General features: G+C 39.4%; 1 protein-coding gene across 2 annotated transcripts in view; it reads right to left on the bottom strand.

Moving 5' to 3' along the window:
- Nucleotides 1–25,121, bottom strand: part of kel (kelch protein) — a 300,707-nt gene that overhangs the window by 37,590 nt on the left and 237,996 nt on the right. For both annotated transcript variants that reach the window (XM_071685307.1, XM_071685298.1), the window contains 2 exons: nt 14,515–14,624; nt 5,923–6,035 (listed from right to left, as the gene is read on the bottom strand). In XM_071685307.1, the coding sequence (XP_071541408.1) occupies nt 5,923–6,035; nt 14,515–14,624 (223 nt within the window). The remainder of the gene's footprint in view (nt 1–5,922; nt 6,036–14,514; nt 14,625–25,121) is intronic.

Here is a 25,121-nt window from a genome sequence, read left to right as displayed (position 1 = left end):
GTATGCAGTCTATAAGGGATGAGAGGGCCTGAGAAGTAAGTCAGTTTTTGCATGCTTTTGATAGAACTGGTGGCAGATTTAAGTGTGAAACTGCATAAGAAGCTAGCTGAGTCTGGTAGGTGTGTGAGAGGAGGAAGTTGAGGGTTAATGTGAATATAAGTAAGGTTATTAGGTTTAGCAGAGTTCTGGGACACGTTGGTTGGGGTGTGAGTATGACTGAAGAAAAATTGGAGGAAGTGATGTGTTTTAGACAACTGAAAGTGGACACGGCAGCAAATTAAATCATGGAAGCGGAAGTGAGTTATAAGGTGGGAGAGGGGGCAAGGTCCTGGGAGTGCTGAAGAATATGTGGAAAGAGATGCTGTGATCTTGGAAGGCAAAAACTGGATTGTTTGATGGTACTGTAGTTCCAACATCATTATGGAAGCGAAGTATGGGCTATAGATGAGTCCATGAGGAGATGGGTGGGTGTGTTGGAAATGAAATGTTTGAGAACAGTGTGGTGTAAGGTGGTTTGATTGAGTAAGTAATGAAAAGGGATGAGAGGTCCAGAAATAAAAAGAGTGTGGTTTAAAAGAGGTTACATAAGAAAGACAGACAATGGGAGGCCTGATTGGCCTACAACTGGGTTGTCTGGTAAAGAAAAAAGTGTAATTTGACAAGAAAACATAATTCTGCTCGAATTCTGCTTGGCAGTTTTTTAAGATAACACCAGTCTATTTCTGGTGTTTTTATCAAGAGTATACCGGAATTTATGAAATACTTGTCTAAATGACATTTGAAGGTATTCATTGTCTTAGCCTTTACTAAGTCTGACAGTAACTTATTCCAGTGCTCAACACACCTGTAGGAAGAGCTTTTCCCATGTCCATACTACATCTTTTACCTTTGAGGTTTACATTTGTCCCAGTAAATATTCTTGTATTTCAAAAAGATTTTCGTGATTTACTTTATCAAACATGTTCAGAATTTTGAACACTTGGATTAAGTTGCCGCGAAGTATATGTTCTTTACGGGAGAAGAAATCCAATCGTTTTAACTTCTCTTCGTATGCCAGAGTTCCAAGGGATGGCATCAATTTTGTTGCATGTCTTTGTAGTTGCTCTAATTTTGCCTTTTCCTTTTTACTGTTAAGGGACCAAAACTGGACTGTATATTCAAGGTGTGGTCATACCAGATAATTATAAAGTGAGAGCATTGTTTCTAGTGTCTTCTAATCTATGTTCCTGGCTATGAAACATAACATTTGGTTGCCTTCTACACTTGCTGCATGACACTGTTTAGTGTGCTACAGATTGTTGCTCATGACAACTACAAGGTCCGGTCCTTTTCTTCATTCACTTTAGATAAAGCATTTCTGAATAGTCTGTAGTCATAAATTATAGTCTTGTCTTCAAAGTGCATAACTTTACACTTGTCTACATTAAACTTCATTTTCATCTGTCTGACCACTCTGCTAGTAAGTTAAGATCTTTTTGGATCATTTCGCAGTCCTGCCTGTTTACAGCTCTACCTCCTAGTTTAGTATTGTCAACAACTTTGGAGATCTTAGACATGAGACTGAGTTCTAGGTCATTAATGTATGTTACAAAAGGAATTGGGCCTAGGACCTATGGTACACCACTCATTACATCTAGCCAATCTGAGGCTTTGTCATTTAATACTACATGCTGCTTTCTTCCAGTAAGTCAGTTTCTAATCCATGTACAGAGTTCTTCACCTATTCTGTGTGCTTGAGTTCATGTAAAAGTCTCTTGTGAAGCACTTTATTGAAAGCTTTTTCGTTTGTTTGCTTTTTGTCTCAATTCTAATACATACCATTAAAAAAATTCTAGTAAATTTGTCAGGCAGGATCTTCTACAGCAGAAAATGTGTTGACTGTCCAATATAATTTTGTGATCTAAAAAGGTGACAATTTTATCTTGTATCATTTTTTCCATTGTTTTACCTAACACTGATGTCTTTCTTAAATATAGGGGTAACATTGGCTAGTTTTCAGTCAGATGGCACCTGACCATCCAATTGAGATCTCTTGAATATTCTAGTTATATAGTATATCAGCTGTCTCCTGACCTCTTTTAAAAATCATGGAGCTAAATTATCCAGGCTGTTGGGTTTGTTAGGATTTAACTGGTCCAGGTATTTAATTAAAGTACTTCAGATCTCTTTATTTCTCTAAGCTTCAACTCTTCATCTGATCCTTGAGACATTTTCACTCGTTGCAGTATTCGAGATGTTTCTTCGGTTGTGAATACAGAGTTAAAGGAATGGTTTAGTATGGGAGCCATTTCCTTGTCATCAGTAGTTAGTGCGTCATGTTCATTTCATAACGGTCTAATTCCTCCTTTACTGTCTTCCTTGTCATATATATTCGGACAATTCCTTAGGATTATTCTTAACTTTCAAGGAAATTCTCTTTTCTTCCACGCATTTACTCTGCTTATGACCTTACACTTTCTTTGGAATTTGATTAATTCCTGGTGATTTTCATCTGTTCCCACTGATATGAATTTCTTATATGTTTTCTTCTTTTGGCAGGTTAGCTGGGGTGTGAGTATAATTTGAAAAAGCTTTGAGGAAATGGAGTGTTTTAGTTATCTGGAAGTGGACATTGAAGTGAATGGAACTATGGAAGCAAATGTGAGCCATGGGGTGGGTGAGAGGGTGAAGGTTCTAGAAGCATTGAGGAATGTGTGAAAGAAGATGACACTGTAAGGGAGATCGAAAATAGGTCTGTTTGAAGGTATAATAGTCCCAACAATGTTGTACAGATATGAGGCATAGGCTATACATAAGAAAGAAATGATGAGGGTAAGCATATTGGAAATCAATTGTCTGAGGATAAAATGTGGCATGAGGAGAGGTGATTAAGTTTAAAATTAACGATAGACTGAGGGAGATATGGTAATACGGAGAGTATGGTTGAAATAGCTGAAGAGGGTGTGCTGAAATGGTTTGGACATATGCAGAGAATGAGCAAGAAGAGCTTGACAGAGAGGATGTGTCAAAAATGAAGGAAAAATGGGGAAGGAGGAGACGTAATTAGAGAAGGAAGGCTGGAGTAAAAAAAATTTTTGAGTACTCATTGCCAGAACATGCACGAGGGTGTAAGGTTTGCATGGGATGGAGTGAATTACAGTGATGTGGTATACAGGAGGTGACATGCTGTGAGTTGAGTGAACCATGGCATATAAAGCAGCCATGGAAATCACAGTCACAGAAGTGAAAGGAAAGAGAGGACTTGGCCCTCTTAATAAAAGATAGCCTAAGTTTTAAGAAACAGTGGAAGATCTCCCATTCAGACAATATATGACAGAAGTAACTGCAAGGAAGAAATGCAACAGTAGTGGTAATATCATATAATCCTCATAAAAACTGCAACAATCTAGAACAAAAATACATTGATGTCAATGAAGGAACAATCAGGATGGTAAATGAAGCTGTAAAACACTCAATTCATGGAGATGGTAAAATACTGATGATGGGAGGTTTTGATTACTGTTTCCTGTGTTAGCAAGGTAGCACCAGGAACTGAAGAAGAAAGGCCATATTCACTTACATCCATTCTCTAGCTGTCGTGTGTAATACAGGTTGTACCTCTCTAATCTGGCGCTCTGTGGTCCACAATGTTTTGAATCTGCCACCATTAGTTATTAATTTGTGAATCTGCCACTGGGTGGCGCTGTTAGCAGCGCTAAGGTGTCAAAATCTGTTTACACGGCAGCTGAGCTAATTAACAGTTATGGTAATTTCTTTTATTCAGCTGTATTTTAGCTTTTCAGGATGTTATCCAAGAGACCAAGAGGTGGAGAAAATGGTGCTAGTGCTAATAAGCATAAATCATTATCTATGCTTGAAAAGGTGAAGTTACTGAAAAAATTAGATAAAGGAATTTCTGTAAAGACTCTGTGTGAGTATTATGAGATCAGATCGTCAACTGTGTATAACTTAGGGGTCAATTTCTGTTTTCCACCATTTTCTGTGGCCCAGCAATGGCCAGGTCCTAAGCTTGCCGGATTAAAGAGGTACAACCTGTACACCAAAACCATGGCTCCCAAGCCATAACCAGGTCCCACAGACCTTTCCATGGTCTACCCTGGTAGCTTCACATGCCCTAGTTCAGTCGACTGACAGCCTGTCAACCTTTGTATACCACATTGTTCCAATTCACTATATCCTGTGGAAGTCTTTTACTCTCCTACATGTTCATGCCCTGATCACTTGAAATCTTTTTCACTTCATCTTTCCATTTCCAATTTAGTCTTCCCCTTCTTGTTCCCTCCACTTATGACATAAATCCTCCTAGTCGACCCTTCTGCACTCATTCTCTCCATGTGGTCAAACCATTCAGCACACCCTCTTCAGCTATCTCAACACTTTCTTTTTATTACCACCCTTCTCCCTTATCCTTCTATTACTTACTCAAACCAAATCACCTCACACCACATACTGGAACAGAACATTTCATTCCCAACATGTCCATGCTCCTCCATACATCTATAGCCCATGCCCTGCATCCATATTGTTGGGACTATACCTTCAAACATGCCCATTTCTGCCCTCCCCGATAGCTATCTCTCCACACATCCTTCAGTGTTCCCAGAACCTTCGCCTGATCACCCACCCCATAACTTACTTCCTTCTTCCATGGTTCCATTCACTATCATGTCCATTCCCAGGCATCTGAAATACTTCACTCCATCTAATTTTTTTCCATTCAAACTCACATCTTCAAACCTGCTAAACCTAACAACCTAGCCATTATTCACATTTACTATCAACTTCCTCCTTTCATACTCTCTTCCAAAGTAAATGACCAACTTCTACAGTTTCTTACTCAAATCTTCGATCAGTGCTGTATCATCAGCAAACAAAAACTAACTTGCTTTCCAGGACCTCACATCCCTAACAGACTGCATACTTGCCCCTCTCTGTAAGACTCATATCTATCTCCCTCACCACCCAATCAATAAACAAACTACTGAAAATATTGTAACAAATAGTGTAAATATGTAAATATATGTTTTCTTCTTTCTTTCTTTTAAACTATTCGCCATTTCCCGCGTTAGCGAGGTAGCGCTAAGAACAGAGGACTGGGCCTTTTTTGGAATATCCTCAACTGGCCCCCTCTGTTCCTTCTTTTGGAAAATTAAAAAAAAAAAAAAAAAAAACGAGAGGGGAGGATTTCCAGCCCCCCGCTCCCTCCCCTTTTAGTCGCCTTCTACGACACGCAGGGAATACGTGGGAAGTATTCTTAATCCCCTATTATGTATATCTCTTTATAAAGAATAACATGTATCATTATAGAATAAAAAATCACAACATAACTGGATACAGAAACATGTGAATAATAAGGTGTAAAGAGGGTTTACATCATATGGCTGGCAGAACTGCAGCATATATTTTCGTTCATTTTGAAAGGTCTCCTCACGTTGGTAGGTTTATTGTAGTATTATAACATTTGTGTTAGTCAATAGCTTTTATAAATGGTATGACAAAAACAGTTACAAGAATTTCTCTTATTTTTGAAAAATGTCACACTAGGGCAAGTTTTGCTTGTGTCATTCCAGTTTAAAAAAATAAAAAGTTCGACAGGCCATTTTCCTTAAATTTAGCACTTTAATTTTCCACAATATGACTTCCAGCCGGTCATTTACTAAATATTATCTCCAGCTTAAAAAGCCATTAGAGTTGGCAAGTTCTCTTGTGCCATGCACTAAGGACACTCAAATTTGTGAAAAATTCATTGGTGTTTACTACTGCTAGAACTCTGTTTTGTCAAAATTTATTAGGTAGGGAACAAAGTCTAACTGCTGAAGGAAGAAAGCATTAAGACTAAAAGCCGATTATCAGCTGTCAACAATCATTATGTATTAGATGAAAAGTAAGAAGGATATAAGGAATTCAAGATACTTAACATACCTGCACCGTCTAGTTGGCATTTCAGCTACAGGAAACCAGCGCTCATCCTTGAAGTCATAACATTCTACACTGCGTATTGCCTTTGGGGCCTGTCCACCAACCACGAGAAGAACCTTAAACAGAAATATGACTATGTCTGATGAAAACAGATTTGTGCAGAGGGCTGAACAGTGCATTAAGATTTACTGTATAATTTCCCTTTCATTCTATCCTAAAAATTTCATGCAAGATTACTTTGCCAACAAGTGTTCTTTTTTTTTCCATTCTTTTCCCTGCTGGCTATTGTTGCTGAAGGAAGTGAAGGATGAAGAGACAGCCTTCTTTCTGTTCTATCCTTACTTCATGCACTTAGTGCAGGATCTGACAGATTTATATTCAAAACAGATAAGATAGACATAAGTCTTATAATTGTACCAGAAAGTCAAAATGGTGGTGTAGAGTTAAGGTGTGGGCAGGGAAGTGTATGTATAGGTACGAAGGAAGGTGCACTGATCCACTCACCTACCTCCCTTACCTCTATGGCTTTCCATATGATATGAATTATTTTTCATTATTACAGTAGACTTCCTGTTACCTGGAATCCTAAGGACCTTAATGGTGTTGGTAAAATTAATTTCTGAGATGTAAGACAGAATAAAAATTGACTTGAAAAATACAGAAAACTAATAAATGTACTGTCTTCAAAACAGAATGTAAAAATTATTCATTGCCTTATACTAGTGTACTGGAGCTCCTCATTTGTTGTATTTGAAGCAATTTTGAAAAGTCTTACTCTACATGAAACTAAATTAAGCCTATTTTACCCCAGACTTATGGTTATATAATGGGAATGCATTCCTGGGGAATATTTCTGGACACGATTTTCCACACATTATTCTGTGTGCTGCTCAAGTACATTAAAGATTATCATCATATCGCAACAGTAGTGTTTTAAGTACAGTCAAACACTTGACGTATGCTGGAGTTTTAATTTTTTGGACATTTTGGCAGCCATGCTACCTCTGAGAAACATTCAACTGGAGTTGCACTCTGCTAGTGGCCCATGAAGGGTGAGGCACAAAAGGCAAAGAAGTGGCACTGTAAGTCTATCAATTATGCTTGGGAGTAAAAAGGACAAGCAAATAAGGGTGATGACTCTAAAGGTAAATGATGAGAGTAAAAGGACAGAGCCTGAGGAGAAATATATAAGTTATAGTTTAGATGTGCTGGGGATTGGGGAAACCCATATCACTGGGATGGGTATATGGAGTGAAAATGGAAATGCTGAATGCAAGTTATGCCAGAGCATGGAAAGAAGGATGTACAATAGTGCTATCACTGAAAGTATTGGAGGGTGTTACAAAGCATGGAGAGAATGGATCAAAAATAGTGTGGATGAACGGAAAGACTGGAAATGTTTAGTATGCACAGGTATTTGTATATGTGCCTGTGAATATGAAAACTATGTGAGGTAACAAAGCATGGAGAGAATGGATCAAAAATAGTGTGGATGAATGGAAAGACTAGAAATGTTTAGTATGCATAGGTATTTGTATATGTGCCTGTGAATATGAAACCTATGTGAGGTAAGGATGAAATGATACATTTCTGGAGAAACTTGAATGAGTGTATAAATGGTTTTGAGAATGAGGGAAAGGTGTTTATAATGGGTGATATAAACACGAAGTGGGATTTGATGAAATTGGCAAGATAGTTGGTAAATGGGGAGTGCCTGGAGTAAATAAGAATGGATGTTATCTTGTGGATGTCTGTACTGAGAAGGGTATATTCCTTACAAACATCTTTTTTCAGCACAAGATGATCCACAGGTATGTCAGGATGAGAAATGATGGAAGAGAAGGACAAAAGATTTTGACAAAGTGACAGAGAACGAAAATTTGAAAAAAAGCTGTTCTGGATGGTTAAGTTGTGATCAGGGAGAAGCGGAATTATGGTGTATGGAGGAATACAGAGATAAGTGTTGGCAAGTGAGAGGATGAATCAGAAAGAGTGCAAGGAATACGAAATGAGGGTAACCAAAAGTTTAGATGAAGTGCAACAAATGTAGGAATGCCATCATGTGTGAATGAGGAGTTTAAAATGTTTGGAGAAAGACAGTTAAAGGGATCAGAATTAGTAGCTGGACAAAAGGTCGTGAGACATAAGAATAATAAGGATATGCGTGATGAAATCAGAAATGCTGTGGAAGGGAAGAAAAAGATATATAACAGATTGCTTGAAAGGTATGTATCAGTGGGAGTCAAGCAAAGGAGGGGTGAAAAATACAAAATGCATAAACGAATATCTAGAAGCTGTTAAAGGAAAGCAAAGAAAGAGTAGCTGAAGATTTTGAAAGAAAGTTGATTGAAAAGTTTTGGGAAAATAAAAATTGTACAGGAAGAAGGTGAAAAAGAAGTGGATGCAAGAGTGGAAATGTTAATGTGAAAAGTAAGGAAGGGGATTTGTTGAATCAAAAGGAGGAAGAGAATGAAAGATGCAGAGAGCATTATGAAGAACTGATGAACATGTGAGAAGGTTAGGCAGCAGTTGTTATGTGCATGGGTATGGAAGATTCACAAGCATGGGCCTATAGCATGAAGGGAGGTAAAAAGTGCATAAAAAAGGGTGAAAGGAGGGAAGGCACCTGAAGTGGATGAGATTATGGCTGAAATGCTGAAGTATTGAGGAGAAAGTATGACAGAGTAGCTGCATTAGATATGAAATTTAACATGGAAACAGAAGGTTTTACCTGATGACTGGATGAAAGCCATTATTGTTGCTTTTTTCAACTTAAAAGTTGCTAAGGATGTATGTAGCAATTACAGGGGAATAAGTTTAAGTATACTTGGAAAAGTGTATTCAAGAGTGTTGATTGATAAAGTGATGGAAGTGACGAATGAAAAATAAGTGAGGAGCAAGATGGTTTTAGGAAAAGTAGATATGTGGGTCAGATTTTTGTAGAGAAAATTACATTGGAAAAGTATCTAGCAAAAGATAAGAAGTTTTTGGAACTTTTATGGATTTGGAGAAAGCATATGACACAGATGAGTGGAACTCTTTATGGAATGTGTTAAGGATATTTGGGGTAGGGGACACCTGTTGAATAGTGTGAAAACTCCGATAAAGTAGCAGCAGCATGTGTAAGAGTGGTTAGAGAGTGAGCAAAAGTTTCAGTATACATGCTGGTGTGAGGCAGGGCTGTTTGATGTCACAGAGGCTTTTTAATATACATGGATGCAGTGATAAGAGAGGTGAAAGCAAAACTAAGGAAAGAGGGTGCAGAGATGGAATGTGGTGGTGAGGTAGGGCAGCTAGTGACAAGCCTGTTTGAGGATGATACTGCATTGTTTGCTGAGAGGTGTAGGAGGTTGTAAGTGTATTTCATGGTGTGTATAAGCATAGGTGACTGAAGGTAATCGAGAGTAAACATAAAGAAATTGTGTTTGAAAGGAAACTGAAAGTATAAATTGCGCAAAAACCATACAGAGTAAAAAAAGAAAGTGTACTAAACTGTGTTGCAGATATGGGGGACTGGAAAAGATGAGAGAATTTAAATACTTAACAGCTATCTTAAGGATGTTATGTGATATGGAGGGAGAGATATGGGAAAGAGCATATAGGGTAGAAGAGTCATTGGGCCCCTTAACAGTATGGTGATGGGTGGATGTGTTAGTATAGAAGTGAACAAAGGATTAAGGGACTGCATAACCAACCCAACCCTGACCTATGTAGCCAAAACAAAGGCAAGGAATGAGTCACAGAGGTCAAGAATCCAGGCACTGGAAATGAGCTATTTGAAAGGAGCATGTGGTATGACTAGATGGCATGAAGAATGAAATGAGAGGGTTTATGAGAGATGTGGTATGGCAGGGAACATAATGGGAATGAATCATTGAGAGGTAGAGTGGGTGATACTTTGAGGGGGTTTGGGCATGTGGAAAGAATGCAAGATGGGGAGTTTACATGAAGAATGTATGCTAGCACAATCAAAGGGGTTGATGTGAAAAGACTACCTGTGACATGGGGAAACAGAGAGAAAGAATAGGGGAGGGAGAGAAATGGGGGAAGAATGCATGGGATGGTGTATGCAAGGTAGGCATGTATGGACAAGGATAAGTGGACACACTTTTCCCATAGCCACACCCTTGATGAGAGTTCCCGGAGGGAACAGGCATCAGAGATATTGATGACAAGATAGACAGATCATATCTTAAAATAAATAGCTGTGCAATCAATTGAGATTACTTCATTCACTTCAATATCGCATAACATATCCAGTTTAACATCAGGACTGATAGGTTTTCTTACCTTTTCATGCAACAGGTATAGCTTATAACTGCTGCAAATTACTTACTCATTTTACCTGGTTTATAATGGTTTCAAACAAGAAAATCTTTGATTCTTTGCTTGAACTCAATGAGTGGAGGGGGACTGATGTGCCCCATTTGATTACATTAAATTGAGATGTGTGGACAGACAAAAGTGTGTGAATGGCACAGTGTTTACACTTTTATATAATCTGGAAAGTTTAGCATTTGAATGTATGTTTATATCAGGAAGTTCTTGTTTATTACGCTCTTAATCTGATGATGAATGGAAAACAATGAGGTGTACATTTATACAAATCACATCACAGCACTACATGATGTTACGAACATTCTGTGCAATGGTTATACTGTACAAAATACAGAGCTTCAACATAAACTAAAACAGGAAATTTAGAAATAATGTGCAAAGGGCATTGTCTGTATGTGTACAAATGTAATTCCAACAGGTTTTTAAAATGATTCATATATACTTCTTATGCATCTTTTTTTTTTCTTTTTTTTTTTTTTTTTTTTATACTTTGTCGCTGTCTCCCGCGTTTGCGAGGTAGCGCAAGGAAACAGACGAAAGAAATGGCCCAACCCCCCCCCCATACACATGTACATACACACGTCCACACACGCAAATATACATACCTACACAGCTTTCCATGGTTTACCCCAGACGCTTCACATGCCTTGATTCAATCCACTGACAGCACGTCAACCCCTGTATACCACATCGCTCCAATTCACTCTATTCCTTGCCCTCCTTTCACCCTCCTGCATGTTCAGGCCCCGATCACACAAAATCTTTTTCACTCCATCTTTCCACCTCCAATTTGGTCTCCCTCTTCTCCTCGTTCCCTCCACCTCCGACACATATATCCTCTTGGTCAATCTTTCCTCACTCATTCTCTCCATGTGCCCAAACCATTTCAAAACACCCTCTTCTGCTCTCTCAACCACGCTCTTTTTATTTCCACACATCTCTCTTACCCTTACGTTACTTACTCGATCAAACCACCTCACACCACACATTTTCCTCAAACATCTCATTTCCAGCACATCCATCCTCCTGCGCACATCTCTATCCATAGCCCACGCCTCGCAACCATACAACATTGTTGGTACCACTATTCCTTCAAACATACCCATTTTTGCTTTCCGAGATAATGTTCTCGACTTCCACACATTTTTCAAGGCTCCCAAAATTTTCGCCCCCTCCCCCACCCTATGATCCACTTCCGCTTCCATGGTTCCATCCGCTGACAGATCCACTCCCAGATATCTAAAACACTTCACTTCCTCCAGTTTTTCTCCATTCAAACTCACCTCCCAATTGACTTGACCCTCACCCCTACTGTACCTAATAACCTTGCTCTTATTCACATTTACTCTTAACTTTCTTCTTCCACACACTTTACCAAACTCAGTCACCAGCTTCTGCAGTTTCTCACATGAATCAGCCACCAGCGCTGTATCATCAGCGAACAACAACTGACTCACTTCCCAAGCTCTCTCATCCCCAACAGACTTCATACTTGAGAGAAAAACTGGTTGCAGAAGAGCACACAATGTATCAATATTGGCATAAAAGTAAGTAGATCTGCAGGGAGAGGTAAGGTCCATCATTCTAACACTGTTTAATTAATTATTTTCAATCAATTTCATGAAATATGTAAAAATGAATCTATGTATAACCTACATATACTGGGGAGCTTAAGTAAACTGTACTAACCCATTTGGTCTCTTTGTTCCTATCTGCAGACTTGCAACACTACACCAACCACTGCACTAAAGTCCTACACCATATAAAGAGCTTTCCTATACATTTACTTATATTTTCATTCACTTGAAAAGCAAGTAATGCTTATACAAGCCACCTCTACACAAAATACTTTACCAGATAACTGATTGGTGTCACTGTTTCTGGTTACCTGTGTCATGGGCGAATGAGAGTTCACTGTACTACACTACAATTACTGGACAGCAAAAAGTACAGTAACAATGAACAGCAGTCATCTATTTGTACCAGAAAGGCAGTGTGGCAGTGTGTATGGGCAGAGGAGTGTATGTTTTGTACAGAGGAGTGTATGTTTTGTATGTTTTGTACTATAAAGGTTTGATGATCTTTTATATCAATTTTCTATCTATTATCATTAATGCAGTAAGGTTTTAAGATTTTTATTTTCCACTTTAAGATAGACAGAAATATAGGCATTCAAGATTCAACATTCCATTACAGCAAGCTAGCATTCTGGTAACGTAATTGTTTCCCTAATTTATCAGTTATGTTTGAAGAAATTCCAGTAAGGCCTGATGCACACTATAGCTCTGCTCCTGGTCCACTCATGGTTCACTCTCGCTCTGGTTAAATATTATTATGTGTATTTCAATGGGGGCATGCACCTCAAGGTTCACTCTTGCTCCAATCACGAACAAGCAAAGGTCATCCAAAAGACATTTTGAACAGAGCAGGAGCAGACCATGACAGAGTGAGAGCATTTTGTGTGCATTACCCAACAGTCTCGCTCCTGTCTTGGTCTGGACATCAGTGAAGCGAAAGGCTGTCTCTCCATCCTTCCCGATGAACCCCAAGAAACCAACCATGTGGGATTATGAAAACATTTGCTCTAATCAACAACAATCAGACGAAGATACAGAGAGTGAAATTCCCCCCTCAATTTTCCTCTCCTCCAACACTAGATGGAGGCAGCCAAGTTCTCCTTTTCTTATTTTGTTTGTTTGTTTCTTCTTCCTCTTTGTCCAGGGCTATGGCAATCATAACCAACTCAGACAAAGAAAAATCTATTTTCTTCCACTGCTAGATACACTGACACTAGATAGCATGCAACAAAAGTGGACTGGGATGAACATTGATTTAACATGAGTGTACCATAAGCAAAGCGGTAAGTGTGCATCATCCATGACAGTGAGTGGAGCGAGAGCATCAAGTGAGCGGAACTACAGAGTGCATTAGGCCTAAATGAACTACTGTTATTTTGGGGATGTGAGTATGGCTGACAGGCAAATTCACTAAAAGGTATGTATTCACAGGGAGGTAGCTTTTACTACGCTTACAAGACAGCTAAGAATAAGGGAAAGATTTACATTATTCTTCAAGATAATTATCCTATTTGAAAATGTTCTAGAAATCATCTCTTGGGACTATGACATATTACATGCTGTGCATTCAGGTATATAAGATCCTGATGTCAAGGAATTTACTGACATTACCAAATAACAAATACTTATAAACATCACTTGCTTCAGCAGATTTATGTAAAAGTTTTAAGTGTAACTGGAGGCATCCTTTATTCACCGTAAAATAAATTTGCAATATAATATGTTCTGTTATCCCTGGGGATAGGGGAGAAAGAATACTTCCCACGTATTCCCTGCGTGTCGTAGAAGGCGACTAAAAGGGGAGGGAGCGGGGGGCTGGAAATACTCCCCTCTCAATTTTTTTTAATTTTCCAAAAGAAGGAACAGAGAGGGGGGCCAGGTGAGGATATTCCCTCAGTGGCCCAGTTCTCTGTTCTTAACGCTACCTCGCTAACGCGGGAAATGGCGAATAGTTTGAAAAAAAAAAAAAAAAAAAAAATATGTTCTGTATCCATAATGGGTCCTGAATTTGTATGACTGAAGATTTTACTGCGACAAAGGAAATATGAGCTACTTTAGTTCCTACCAGATGAGTCCCTTATCATTTTGAATGTTTACTTATGGAAGCATTACACAGTGCAGTTTATGTAGTATAAGCTTTGATAAAAAAAGTTATACATGTGTACACTTTAACAAGAGTAAAGCAAAACTGATTTCATATCTTTTCATGATATTTCATTAAGTGTAAGTAGTTCTATACCCAATAATGTAAAACTGATACCTTCTGATAATGTCAGAACTAATGTCTTATTACAAGTTGTAGGGGAACAGGCTCAAATATCTATTTCATTTTTTGTACATGCATTTGTTTTGGCATAAATGTGGGAAACATTATGAGGACAGATACTAGCATTCACTATCTAATAAATATAAAAAATGATACTAACATTCACTATCTAATAAATATAAAAAAATGATACTAACATTCACTACTGTTAAGCATCACAAATGATACAAGCATTCTTTGTTTAATAAATTTCCTCCTAACAAGAAATGTGGGAAATTACAGTCTGGCAATTACAGTATACCTCATTAATTGGGGACATATCATAATAACTGATACATCAACACTCCTCTTCATATTTTGTTGGAAGATTCAAATATCATACAGTAACTGAGATCCTACTTAACATGAACTTACCTTAGGAAGGCCAACTGGCTGCCGAGGTTTGGTTCTTGGGGATTTAAATAGTGCTTTCTGTTCTCCCTTCAACAAATGATACTTCATAGCTTCAATTAGGTAATCTTTGCCTGTAACAAGAATACAGTAAATTATCAATATAGTTAAATGACCAGCACAAAATTCTAAAAATCTTAGAAATACTGATGGATGATAATACAGTTCACATCCCCTAAATCTCAGTGCATTATACATGACAGCTAGACCAAGTGTGAATGAATGTGGCCTTCGTTGTCTTTTCCTAGCGCTACCTCACGCATTTGCGGGGGGAGGGGGTTTTCATTCCATGTGTGGTGGGGTGGTGACGGGAATGAATAAGGGCAGACAGTATGAATTATGTACATGTATATATATGTATATATCTGTGTGTGTATATATATGTATACTGTGAGATGTATAGATATGTATATGTGCTGTGTGTGGACATGTATATATATACATGTGTATGTGGGTGGGTTGGGCCATTCTTTTGTCTGTTTCCTTGCGCTGCCTCGCTTACGTGGGAGACAGCGAAAAAGTATAATAAATAAATATAAACAAATAATCCCCTAAATGTTTGTTCCTATATATTTGACACATTTACCCAAATTTTAATCACCCAAAATGTTTTTCCTTTACTTATCAAATCTCTTGAAACCTCTCCTACTAACTCTTTTTAATTTTACGTCAGCAAATCACACCTCTGCTAGAGGTCGCTTTCCCATGAGGCTTCTGTTTGTGTTTGGTTAGGGGAAACTATTAACCATTGTGTAACCCACCTTCCAGTCTTTTCTTTCCTGATAAAAGAAAAAAAAAAAAAAAAAAGAGCAAATTTTCTACCATGATTTTTTTTTTTACCAAGCATCATTTCATTATCCAAATCCATTGTGTGACCCACCTTCCAGGCTTTTCTTTCCTGATAAAAGTAATACAAAAAAAGAGCAGAGGAAATGAAAGCATGTTCTACAATCTTTGAGAAAACAGAAGTTAGATAAATCTCAATAATAATCTGAGAGTAATCCCAGAACCTGTACCTAGGGACAGGATCATCTTGCTCAAACAACAGCTTACCATAAAGTCCCCTAAAGAAACAAGGCTTATCTCATAAGCTCACTCCAAATACGGCAAAAAGCCAAACTATTTGCTCCCACAACATCTGAACTGCACTGCATGAAGCATGTGATAAAAAAAGCATGGAGAAAAAAAATCACTGTCCTCCCCTGTACCAGACTGTAGTAATGGTGGACTGAAGTGCAGGTGGAGCTCCATATCCCTCTAAGAAAATTATTTTCCAGAGACATTCCTGAGACAGGCTAAAGTGGAATCAATTGTTCTAATTTCATAGAGCAGAGGATTTTGAGATAAATTAAGACTTCAGGATGAGGTGCTTGATAGATGTAGCAAATCTTTCCTTTTAGGTGGTAACTGATGATGTCTTGATGAAAACTGAAGAGCTTCTTGTGATGAAACACAGCATCAATCATGCTTACTATGAATCCCAACATCCCAAGGCTTGAGCAGAGAAACAGACTTTTGTGGTCAGGCTACAGCAAGGAAACTGGATATGAAGGTACTGGCTTGTAGATTTAGTTCCTTTTCAAGGTCTAACTAGGCTGTTTGAATATCTAGAATCCTCCTCTGGGTCTAAACAGGGTGAATAGTTAGAGTTCAAGGAGTCTGAAGGAAAAAATGGAACATCATGGCTTTTGTCAGTTGTGGGGTGCAACCAAGATCAACAACACACCCAAGTGAAAGCAGTTCCTGTGGTGCACATTTGTGGTACCCTGTGGTGCCAGTAGCTTTACCCTGCTTACAGAACAAAGAAGCAAAGAAGTGATGGCAGATAACCTTTGAGGTTACTATTGGCAACCAAAGGAGAATTTGAAATGCTTTAGAAGTGAAATTCTCATACTACACTTTTAGCCAGAGGAGAGAAATTCCACACCTGCATCATTTAACACTGAAAGCTTATTTTTTTTTTTTTTTTTGTCGCTGTCTCCCGCGTTTGCGAGGTAGCGCAAGGAAACTGACGAAACAAATGGCCCAACCCACCCCCATACACATGTATATACATACGTCCACACACGCAACTATACATACCTACACAGCTTTCCATGGTTTACCCCAGACGCTTCGCATGCCCTGATTCAATCCATTGACAGCACGTCAACCCCAGTATACCACATCGATCCAATTCACTCTATTCCTTGCCCTCCTTTCACCCTCCTGCATGTTCAGGCCCCGATCACTCAAAATCTTTTTCACTCCATCTTTCCACCTCCAATTTGGTCTCCCACTTCTCCTCGTTCCCTCCACCTCCGACACATATATCCTCTTGGTCAATCTTTCCTTACTCATTCTCTCCATGTGCCCAAACCATTTCAAAACACCCTCTTCTGCTCTCTCAACCATGCTCTTTTTATTTCCATACATCTCTCTTACCCTTACGTTACTTACTTGATCAAACCACCTCACACCACACATTGTCCTCAAACATCTCATTTCCAGCACATCCATCCTCCTGTGCACAACTCTATCCATAGCCCACGCCTCGCAACCATACAACATTGTTGGAACCACTATTCCTTCAAACATACCCATTTTTGCTTTCTAAGATAATGTTCTCGACTTCCACACATTCTTCAAGGCTCCCAGGATTTTCGCCCCCTCCCCCACCCTATGATCCACTTCCGCTTCCATGGTTCCATCCGCTGCCAGATCCACTCCCAGATATCTAAAACACTTTACTTCCTCCAGTTTTTCTCCATTCAAACTTACCTCCCAATTGACTTGACCCTCAACCCTGTTGTACCTAATTACCTTGCTCTTATTCACATTTACTCTTAACTTTCTTCTTTCACACACTTTACCAAACTCAGTCACCAGCTTCTGCAGTTTCTCACATGAATCAGCCACCAGCACTGTATCATCAGCAAACAACAACTGACTCACTTCCCAAGCTCTCTCATCCCTAACAGACTTCATACTTGCCCCTCTTTCCAAAACTCTTGCATTCACCTCCCTAACAACCCCATCCATAAACTAATTAAACAACCATGGAGACATCACACACCCCTGCTGCAAACCTACATTCACTGAGAACCAGTCACTTTCCTCTCTTCCTACACGTACACATGCCTTACATCCTCGATAAAAACTTTTCACTGCTTCTAACAACTTGCCTCCCACACCATATATTCTTAATACCTTCCACAGAGCATCTCTATCAACTCTATCATATGCCTTCTCCAGATCCATAAATGCTACATACAAATCCATTTGCTTTTCTAAGTATTTCTCACATACATTCTTCAAAGCAAACACCTGATCCACACATCCTCTACTACTTCTGAAACCACACTGCTCTTCCCCAATCTGATGCTCTGTACATGCCTTCACGCTCTCAATCAATACCCTCCCATATAATTTACCAGGAATACTCAACAAACTTATACCTCTGTAATTTGAGCACTCACTCTTATCCCCTTTGCCTTTGTACAATGGCACTATGCATGCATTCCGCCAATCCTCAGGCACCTCACCATGAGTCATACATACATTAAATAACCTTACCAACCAGTCAATAATACAGTCACCCCCTTTTTTAAGAAATTCCACTGCAATACCATCCAAACCTGCTGCCTTGCCGGCTTTCATCTTCCGCAAAGCTTTTACTACCTCTTCTCTGTTTACCAAATCATTTTCCCTAACCCTCTCACTTTGCACACCACCTCGACCAAAACACCCTATATCTGCCACTCTATCATCAAACACATTCAACAAACCTTCAAAATACTCACTCCATCTCCTTCTCACATCACCACTACTTGTTATCACCTCCCCATTTGCGCCCTTCACTGAAGTTCCCATTTGCTCCCTTGTCTTACGCATTTTATTTACCTCCTTCCAGAACATCTTTTTATTCTCCCTAAAATTTAATGATACTCTCTCACCCCAACTCTCATTTGCCCTCTTTTTCACCTCTTGCACCTTTCTCTTGACCTCCTGTCTCTTTCTTTTATACATCTCCCACTCAATTGCATTTTTTCCCTGCAAAAATCGTCCAAATGCCTCTCTCTTCTCTTTCACTAATAATCTTACTTCTTCATCCCACCACTCACTACCCTTTCTAACCAACCCACCTCCCACTCTTCTCATGCCACAAGCATCTTTTGCGCAATCCATCACTGATTCCCTAAATACATCCCATTCCTCCCCCACTCCCCTTACTTCCATTGTTCTCACCTTTTTCCATTCTGTACTCAGTCTCTCCTGGTACTTCCTCACACAAGTCTCCTTCCCAAGCTCACTTACTCTCACCACCCTCTTCACCCCAACATTCACTCTTCTTTTCTGAAAACCCATACAAATCTTCACCTTAGCCTCCACAAGATAATGATCAGACATCCCTCCAGTTGCACCTCTCAGCACATTAACATCCAAAAGTCTCTCTTTCGCGCGCCTGTCAATTAACACGTAATCCAATAATGCTTATTAAGACCAAAAATGTCCAACTGCTTCTAGAATAAGTGGAGCATAATTGAAACTAGACTGAGGCAATGGTTCTACTAGGGTCACCAAACCCCCAAAAGATTCACCTTCTCAAGAGTCTGAGAGTTTGATTTATCATGGTAAAGAGGAAGAGGCTCTTCCAACAGTACCAATCAACACAGAGGAAATCTGTATCAAGGGCCTGGAAGTCATTCCTTGGAAAAATTTACATTAAGTGAAAAGCACCAATGAGGTATGTACGTTAAAAGGAAAGTATCAGCGAGGTATGACCATTTATCACTAATCTCTGTTTACTTCCAGTCATCCAATTCTCTGGCTAATGAAGAACTGCACTATCTATATTGCGCAAGTTTACTTCTGCTTATCTATGACATCAGACTTTATCTAACTCTTTTTGAAAAAATAGACAACTACTTGCCTTTCATTCTACTTGATAACAAGCAGATGCTATACAAGATGACAAGCAGATGCCATGCTTGAATGACTGCAATTAAAACCATAATCTGGATCATTAAGAAACCCTTGAATGTCAGGAAGAATACAAAGCTAAGTGAGAGAAGGCTCGGTTTTAAGAAAAGGTCATTTGTAACAAACCTCTCAGACTTCTAAGAGAGAGAGCTCAATTCTGGACACAGGGCAGGCTGGGTGGACTGTTTATATCTGGAGCATCTAACTCAGTACTGATTGAGAAACTGGAATACCATGCACGAATAAATGGGGAAATTCCTTCCATGGACAAAATTATCTCACTCGGAGAGAACCGAGAATCTAGTGCTAGAAGAGCCATCTCCAAATGGGATGAGGTGATCAGTGGAAAGCCACACGATTCTACTCTGGTACCAGTACTCTTCTCAGTGTATGAAAATGACTTACTTAAAGGGATGGACTCCTTCCTGGATATGTTTACAGATGATGTAAAAGTGTTGAGGGAAGTGAAAAGAAAGGACTGCTTTAATTTACAAAAAACCTAAATAGACTTGAAAGTTGGTCTGACACTTGGTTGGTGAAATTTAGCTCAAGCAAATGTAAAATAATGAAGATGAGGCAAAGTGTGTAAGGCCCTAACATTAATGTCATTTAGTAGGAAATAAGCTTCAGGAATCTGTAAGTGAAAAGGACTTGGGAGTCAGCATCATCCCTAACCTATCACCAGAGTCACACATTAGGAGGTTATTTAAGAAGAAATATTGTCTGTTTGCAATTATAAGAACTGCTTTCAAGTTTATGTATAAGGAAATATTCAGCAAGCTGTTCATATCCTGTGTATGATCAAACTAGAATATGCTTTGCAAGTTTGGTCACCTCATCTAAAGGTGCCCAAGAGCTAAGAGAAATAAGCAAAAGGAGGAACAAAGATGGTATAGTACTAAAATCAATAAAGATGAGTTACAGGAAAAGGCTGGAGGCTTTAAATTTGCCCACCTTGGAAGAAAGGAATGATGGGTGATTAAAACCTTGAAGTTTTTCAAACATATTGATGTGTTGCACAGTCCACAATTCTTTGAGAGATGTAGGGATAGACCAACCACAGGACATTATCATGAAATTAGGCAGGAAACTTGTTGAAAAAGATGTAAATAAGCACTTTCATAGTATAAAAAAAAGGTGATTGAATGAAACAGAATAACAGGGATTGGTTATTGGGAGGGTTAGTGGCATATGTGTAGCGAGCCAGCACTTCAGTGATTTAGTTACAATCCTCTGACCCACAGAGCTGTCTTTTCTTTCTGTTTCACCCACATATAGACTACTGACGTTCTGTCCACACACATACAATCTATCCTTGTAACACATAACACCTGACAGCACACTAACTCACACAACTCATTCTTTGTGACTAGATTTTCTAGAGATGAGTGCTATGCACTAGCCCTACTTTTAGGCAAAATGGTAGGAAAAATATATAGTAGTACTAAGTAGGAACACTAGACAGGAACATAAGGCAGAAAAATATGGTAGTAGTAGTAGTTGGTTGGACCATTAGGTAGAAGTAGTAAGTTGGAACACTAGACACGAAGATTAGATAAATACAAAGGGTTGAAGTAGTAATTGATAGGAAAATTAGGAAGGAGCCTTTGAAAACACTAGGCTAGAGTTGCCCTCTGCCAGTGGCATGTTAATGATGAGGCACTAACGGCAAAGAAGCTGCAGTGGATTTCACCAGTTAAGGAGACTCTTTTGCCATGGTCACCCTCTTGTAGGAGTCGCTAAAGGGAACAGGCATCAGAGATACAGACAAAGATATCATACATAATTTAAGTTCTATGATAATAGAAAATACTTAAGAAATGAGACCCAATGAGTGTAGATCTCCTTCCCTGTACAGCACAAACAGGTATTTACAAATAAGTATTTACAGCTGACTGACTGGAACACTAAGATTCATAATAAAGGTGGTAATCTATAATTTGAATTGCACACCAATATCATAACATTTGTATGGCTACTAGGCATGAAATACATTTCTGCCCTAAGCAGGGGGTGAGTGATAACTCAGTGATGCTTCAGATGCACGCCCTCCTCCATCATTTCTCCACCATTCCCATCGGGTAACTACATGCTAACATTAGCATTATACCACAGTACAAAATATATTTGCTCACTTTATACATGAGCTTTACTTTTATGTGCATTTCTTTTGTAATTTTACAATGGGAAAAAAAAATCTGAATGAGGCACATCCTCCACAATGTTTTCTCCATCACTACCCAGAGGGACCTACGTTACGTTTAGGGTAAATCACATCCATAAATGAGTTCACTTTTTTGTACATATCCCTTACTTTTACATGTAATTCTTTCATTCTGCAACATAAAAAAGAAAATCTGAATGATTGACACCCACCACAACCCTCCTCCAACATTTAGCCATTATTTCCCAGAGGGGATCTACGCATCACCTTCAACATTATACTAAGACCACATAACATATATTAGCCCACTTTTTTTATGCATTTATATTTTTCATGTATTTCTTTCACATCATAATGGGAAAAAAGTTTGAAGTCTTTGTATTTTGTCCATACTGCAATCCACTTTCTGTAAGTCATCCAGCATTTGAAGGTTAAACAGTGCTACTCTAAGTGATCTGTGGCTTAGTTGTGAAGAATATTTTCCATAAATCTGCCAGTGATGGAAACCACGCTCAATGGAAAACAGTTTGTACATTGGTGTCATTAAACCTAATACTCACTCTTTCATGCATTACTTTCTTTCTATCCTTTCCCACATATTTATATATTCATTATACTTAAACCGCTGTCTCCTGCAATAGCAAGATAGCACAAGGAAACAGATGAGGAATGGCCCAACCCACCCACAGACACATGTATATACATAAATGCCCACACACGCACATATACATACATTTACATTTCAACGAATACATAAATATACATACACAGACATATACATATATACACATGTACATATCCATACTTGCTGCCTTCATCCATTCCCATCGCCACCCCAACACACACGAAATAGCACACACACACACACACACACACCCCTCTCGCGAGGCAGTGCCACGAACAGACAAAAAAAAGCCAAATTTATTCACACTCAGTCTCTAGCTGTCATGTGTAATGCATCGAAACCACAGCTCCCTTTCCACATCCAGGCCCCTACAGACCTTTCCATGGTTTACCCCAGATGCTTCACATGCCATGGTTCAATCCAGTGACAGCACATCTACCCCAGTATACCACATCGTTCCAATTTACTCTATTCCTTGCACACCTTTCACCCTCCTGTATGTTCAAGCCCCAATAACTCAAAATCTTTTTCACTCCATCCTTCCACCTCCAATTTGATCTCCCGCTTCCCCTTCTTCCCTCCACCTCTGGCACATATATCCTCTCTATCAATCTTTCCTCACTCATTCTCTCCATGTGTCCAAACCATTTCAACACACCCTCTTCTGCTCTCTCAACCACACTCTTTTTATTACCACACATATCTTAACCCTTTCATTACTTACTCGATTAAAGCACCTCACACCACACATTGTCCTCAAACAATTCATTTCCAACACATCCACCCTCCTCCGCACAACCCTATTTTCCGACAGTGTATGAAATTAAAGCTTATGCAAATAGTGAACCCATTTCCTGATATCCTGTCATATCATTCAATCCAAAAGGCTAATTTCACTCACATTTTAAACACTGCATGGATTTCCAATAATATTCATCTCTTCAAGCAACTGAGTTCACTGAAAACCATAATAACATATTTATTTATTTGCTTTGTCGCTGTCTCCCGCGTTTGCGAGGTAGCGCAAGGAAACAGACGAAAGAAATGGCCCAACCCACCCCCATACACATGTATATACATACACGTCCACACACGCAAATATACATACTTATACATCTCCATGTACACATACATATACACACACAGACACATACATATATACCCATGCACACAATTCACACTGTCTGCCTTTATTCATTCCCATCGCCACCTCGCCACACATGGAATACCATCCCCCTCCCCCATGTGTGTGAGGTAGCGCTAGGAAAAGACAACAAAGGCCCCATTCGTTCACACTCAGTCTCTAGCTGTCATGCAATAATGCCTGAAACCACAGCTCCCTTTCCACATCCAGGCCCCACACTACTTTCCATGGTTTACCCCAGATGCTTCACATGCCCTGATTCAATCCACTGACAGCACGTCAACCCCGGTATACCACATCGATCCAATTCACTCTATTCCTTGCCCGCCTTTCACCCTCCTGCATGTTCAGGCCCCGATCACTCAAAATCTTTTTCACTCCATCTTTCCACCTCCAATTTGGTCTCCCACTTCTCGTTCCCTCCACCTCCAACACATATATCCTCTTGGTCAACCTTCCTCACTCATTCTCTCCATGGGCCCAAACCATTTCAAAACACCCTCTTCTGCTCTCTCAACCACGCTCTTTTTATTTCCACACATCTCTGTTACCCTTACATTACTCACTCGATCAAACCACCTCACACCACACATTGTCCTAAAACATCTCATTTCCAGCACATCCACCCTCCTGCACACAACTCTATCCACAGCCCACGCCTCGCAACCATACAACATTGTTGGAACCACTATTCCTTCAAACATACCCATTTTTGCTTTCCGAGATAATGTTCTCGACTTCCACACATTCTTCAAGGCTCCCGGGATTTTCGCCCCCTGCCCCACCCTATGATTCACTTCCACTTCCATGGTTCCATCCGCTGCCAGATCCACTCCCAGACATCTAAAACACTTTACTTCTTCCAGTTTTTCTCCATTCAAACTTACCTCCCAATTGACTTGACCCTCATCCCTATTGTACCTAATAACCTTGCTCTTATTCACATTTACTCTTAACATATATATATATATATATATATATATATATATATATATATATATATATATATATATATATATATATTATTTTTTTTTTTTTATTATACTTTGTCGCTGTCTCCCGCGTTTGCGAGGTAGCGCAAGGAAACAGACGAAAGAAATGGCCCAACCCCCCCCCCATACACATGTATATACATACGTCCACACACGCAAATATACATACCTACACAGCTTTCCATGGTTTACCCCAAACGCTTCACATGCCCTGCCTCAATCCACTGACAGCACGTCAACCCCGGTATACCACATCGCTCCAATTCACTCTATTCCTTGCCCTCCTTTCACCCTCCTGCATGTTCAGGCCCCGATCACACAGAATCTTTTTCACTCCATCTTTCCACCTCCAATTTGGTCTCCCTCTTCTCCTCGTTCCCTCCACCTCCGACACATATATCCTCTTGGTCAATCTTTCCTCACTCATCCTCTCCATGTGCCCAAACCACTTCAAAACACCCTCTTCTGCTCTCTCAACCACGCTCTTTTTATTTCCACACATCTCTCTTACCCTTACATTACTCACTCGATCAAACCACCTCACACCACACATTGTCCTCAAACATCTCATTTCCAGCACATCCATCCTCCTGCACACAACTCTATCCATAGCCCACGCCTCGCAACCATACAACATTGTTGGAACCACTATTCCTTCAAACATACCCATTTTTGCTTTCCGAG

Source organism: Panulirus ornatus, chromosome 3, assembly GCF_036320965.1.
Source record: "Panulirus ornatus isolate Po-2019 chromosome 3, ASM3632096v1, whole genome shotgun sequence".
NCBI classification, from domain to species: Eukaryota; Metazoa; Arthropoda; class Malacostraca; order Decapoda; family Palinuridae; genus Panulirus; species Panulirus ornatus.
Note: the sequence above shows the minus strand (reverse complement) of the source record. Positions and strands in the feature narration are given on the sequence as shown.